General features: G+C 39.1%; 1 protein-coding gene across 2 annotated transcripts in view; it reads right to left on the reverse strand.

The window, feature by feature from the left end:
- LOC109829768 (coronatine-insensitive protein homolog 1a-like) overlaps nucleotides 1–1,592 on the reverse strand; it is a 5,331-nt gene extending 3,739 nt beyond the window's left edge. The window contains exon 1 of one of the 2 annotated variants that reach the window (XM_020396803.1): nucleotides 936–1,592. In XM_020396803.1, the coding sequence (XP_020252392.1) occupies nucleotides 936–1,168 (233 nt within the window). In that variant the 5' untranslated portion in view covers nucleotides 1,169–1,592. The remainder of the gene's footprint in view (nucleotides 1–935) is intronic. The other variant, XM_020396802.1, reaches the window with a different exon arrangement.

The following is a 4,518-nucleotide window of genomic DNA, read 5'->3' on the forward strand; positions in this document are numbered from 1 at the left end:
ATCCTCCAAAGTCAAACCAAACATGTAAAAGCCTAAAAGCAATGAAAACCAAACATATGGCTTTTACGTAGAAGAAAAACTCCTGTATTAACACTGAAGAGGCCACTACTTCGTCTATAATTATAATAATCAATATGTGATAACCCTCTTTTACGAACTTAATTTTATTTTCATGAATATGTATGAAAATTTTCATTTATCCAAAGATCAAACAATTACAACAATCAATACATGATAATCCTCTTTCACAAACTCAATTTATTTCCGTGAATATCAAACATTTGTATTTCACCCCAAGAGCAAACAACTAGCATAACAGTAAAGATACAAGCATCATGAAACTATCAGAGAAATCTTAAATTCTTGGAGCAAATAGATTTCAAAAGCTACCAGGGTTATAGTTAGATTTGTAATTCCTTCGACAGAAAAACCGAGCTATCACTAAGAACACCCATCACACCAATTTCATTTGCCCTGAGCTCAAACAACTATAGTAGTAGAAAGAAATACAAGCATCATGATCAAATCAGCAAATATGGGATTCTTTAAAACATCCAACTAAGAACTATAGGCTTCATAACCGAAAATTAAACAGACTTATCTAAAGATTCATGACATACAAGCATATCATGAATAGCCAGCTAAATCTGGAATTCTTGAAAGAAATAGAATCCAAGAACCAGCAACTTCATAGTTACGACAATAGTACAGCATAAACAAGAACCGATCCATTTCCATGATTATCTATCAAACAATTTCATCTATCTGATATATATAGAAAGAGAGAGAGAGAAAAAAAAAAAACTAGAGTCCATCAGTCGAAATTAACCAGCTAAATTCGAAGTTGTTGAGCGAAACTACAATCTAAAAAACCATGGACTTCACAAGCAGAGAAAACTGTAGCTAATCCGGATAAAGAATCATCACAATAATACCTGCAATATCGAGCAACGAGAATGAGTCCATCAGTCGAGAATCCCGTGCACTTGTCCAGCTTGAATGACTGAAGCATGCGCCCTCTTCCCCCGACCAAAATCCCGAGATCCGCATCCGTCACAATCATCCTCCGAAAGTGTATTGATTTCAAGCACGAAAACGTATCGGAAATCTCGTTAACCCAAGGCTCCGCATAGCCTCCCCAGTCATCGGGAATGATGTTGTTGAACATCGAAGCTCTAGGTTTCCCCTTAAGCTTCAGCGATTCCAAGCGCGGGAATCTTCGCCGGAGCCGATCCGGAGTTGTAGAGTAGCAGAGGGCGATGGTTATGTGCTTGCGTGTGATGGAGTCGATCTGATGCCACTTCTTGCCAGACGCGGGAGGATTGACTCGCGGTCGTGAGGATCGTCACGCTAGTTCATCACGCACTCGCAGCGCGACGTCGGCGAACGCCGCCGCCGCCGCCGCGCGCCGCCGCCGAAGCCAGAGCGATTTGTTGAGGTTTCGCGTTTCCATGGCGGCGGGATCGGATGGGATCGAGACAGCGCGCTTATGTTCTCGGGAGATTTGGCGGCCGATTACTGTGAGGAGACATTTGAGCCCTAATTTTCGCTGGGAGATTTGTTAGGCTAAAAAGACGATGATGAGCTGAGATTTTGACAGAAGCGGTGAATATATATAAATATATAAATACGAGCAACAATAAAATAAATCAAAACGGGATAGGGTAGCCAATTGATTAATTATTAATAAGGCTGTCATCTTTACTGTTTAATAAATGATTAACGTTTGTTTAACAGGTGCACTCTCTTTGTCGAGTTGCGGTCACCACCGGAGTTACCGCCAAGTCTTTTGAGGGGGGGTGGGGGGGGGGAATTAATAATAATAATCAATATGAAAGCACGCAGAGTTAATGCGATCAACAAAATAAAATAACTACTAAACCCGTACAATTCACTATACATACGTATCATCATAATAACAATCATTAATTTTAAAATTAACAGCGGACATACACAGCATTCTGCTTCCTCGTTATCTAAAGTGGGTCCTGTGTGCGATTTTTTTGTGTTTCTTTTTGTTTTTATATGGCAAGAACTTTGCTACCGGAGAACAAATAAATTAAATAAAAAGGAACTTAAACTTTTTCTGTCCAAGTATTCCTATATTTTGATTTTGATACGTGTTCCTATTCTGTTTTAAATAGAGGACAACTGTGGAATAATTGACCTCTTATTTTGATGTTTCTTTCTCTAACTGCCTTCAAGCCACCCGCAATTAATGTACGGGTAAAGAATAATAGTTTTTGGTATTCTAGATTGAATTTGTTTGTCCTATTCCATCAAAAGAGCTCAGCTCATTGCAGCGTTCAAGTCAAAATTTAACATGATCTCAGTTCACACAAGTCGTAAACTTGCATTTCAGTATCATATGCTCAAAGTAGCAAGAAAAGGAAAAAAAAGAACTGGCATAAATACGGTAACTTTATTAGTTGCTGGATCTTAAAAAAAAAGAATTAAGACTTTTTAATCAAACGCAAAGCATTAAGGGCATCTCCAACAGCTTCTCTAAAATTTTCTTCAAAATGGTGAAGCAAAAATCATATTCTTCAAATTATTTTTACACCAACTCCAACAGCTTCCTCATTTTGAAGAATCTATTTTTTCCTCCAAAAATTTAGAGAATGTTGCAGATTTGGGGAAGCTTCCCCGTTTTTTCTCCTCCATTCCTATTTTGGGGAATGAGATGGGGAATCTGTTGGACCAAAAACCTAACTAAATTCTTCAAAAGTGGAAAATGGGGAAGCTGTTGGAGATGCTATAAGAGCATCTGTTTTTGGTCCAACTGATTCCCCATCTCATTCCCCAAAATAAGGATGGAGGAGAAAAAATGGAAAAGTTTTTCCAAATCTGTAGCATTCTCCAAATTTTTGGAGAAAAAAGGGATTCTTCAAAATGGGGAATCTGTTGGAGTTAGTGTAAAAATAATTTGAAGAATATGACTTTTACTTCCCCATTTTGGAGAAAATTTTAGAGAAACTGTTGGAGATGCCCTAACAAGAGTAATGATTTAGCTCTACACTTTGATCCCGTCTTTTGACGTCCAAAAATCATTGCAAAATGAGCATACAGGAGAAAGCCAACACGAAATAAACTTTAAAAAAATAATAATATTCTTTTTAGGATTTATTTCAGAAGATCCCATTAACTTTATAATAGTTGCTTATATAAAAAAGAACAATTATGGTGAAAATAGCAATCCCAATAATTTTTTGTCAGATGGGTACATATTGTCACCAACTGCTTCTTCTCTCGCTAAGTTAGTGCTCGCATAAGCACCGCAACAATCGAGCTCTAGATGTTCTTGTATCTTCTTGTATATTCTTGTAAATGAGATGTTTGTATAGAATTTTCTAGAGAATCAATATTGGCCGTTGGAAGTAATGATTCTTTAGAAGGAAAATCTAGAACATTCATGTGAAGAGAACCTCCCCTATAAAAGAGGCTAAGGAAAGCTCATTTGTAACCAAGCAAGCTTTGAGTAATAAATTTCTCAAGTTCCTCCTAAATTTCTCTTGCTTTCTTGAGTACTCAATTCGTTAGGCTGGACTTAGATAGTGAGCCAAGAGTGAGCTAAGTGCCGCACTAAAAGGCTAATTTGTGTGCCTAAACAAAGCGCCCGTGATAGTTGGTATCGAAGCGGATTCGATTCGTGGGAGATGGCTAGATTGGACATGATCAATGAGAAAATGTGGCTAGGGTCGACACCAACATAGAGAAGACCCCGACCTAGAAGGGACGTACCTGTGAGGTGCTAACGATGGTGGAGGCACGGATGGGTAAGGTGGAATTCAGTGTGGCTGATTTGAGGGATTAGCTTGAAGCTATAGATGAACACATCGGGAAGCTTGCGTCCACAGGGGATGAACAGGGTTACTTGAGCCACTACCTATTCCGGAGCGACCATGGTGTAGGCGTCAAAAATTGCCTATAAGTTCTCGAATGCAGCTTCGAGGCGAAAAGAAGACGAAGAACGTCGTTATCTAAGTCAGAAAGCATCATCTGATATAAAAAACGAAGCAATGAAGCGACGAAATGACGAAGCGACGAAGCAAGCGAGACGACAAAACAACAGAACGAGACACACTTAAGTGTCTCAAAATCTGAGACACTCAGAGGTGTCTCGAATTCCGAGACACCATAGTGTGTCTCGCAATTCGAGACACCAAAGGGTGTCTCATACAGTGAACTCTCAAAATACATTTTTCAATAATTTCTCAGGATTCGTACAGTCCACTGGCTTCCTAACTGCTTTTGAAACATCCTCAAACATGGGAAAGTCATTACTAACTGTAGATACATCCAAATTATGAATTCTTATCCTCAAAAATGGCGTCTGAAGCCTATAAATACCCCCCATGCACTTATGATGGGTGCTGATGGTGGAGGCGAGGTGCTGACTTTTGAGAACAGATACCCACGGATTTCAGATAGAAAAGGAGAGATCTTAGCGAACTTCGTGCATAAAGAGGAAGATGTTAGACCCTAGAGGGGGGTGATTAGGGTCTTATGCTAATCTAA

This window comes from Asparagus officinalis, chromosome 2, assembly GCF_001876935.1.
Source record: "Asparagus officinalis chromosome 2, Aspof.V1, whole genome shotgun sequence".
Lineage (NCBI taxonomy): Eukaryota > Viridiplantae > Streptophyta > Magnoliopsida > Asparagales > Asparagaceae > Asparagus > Asparagus officinalis.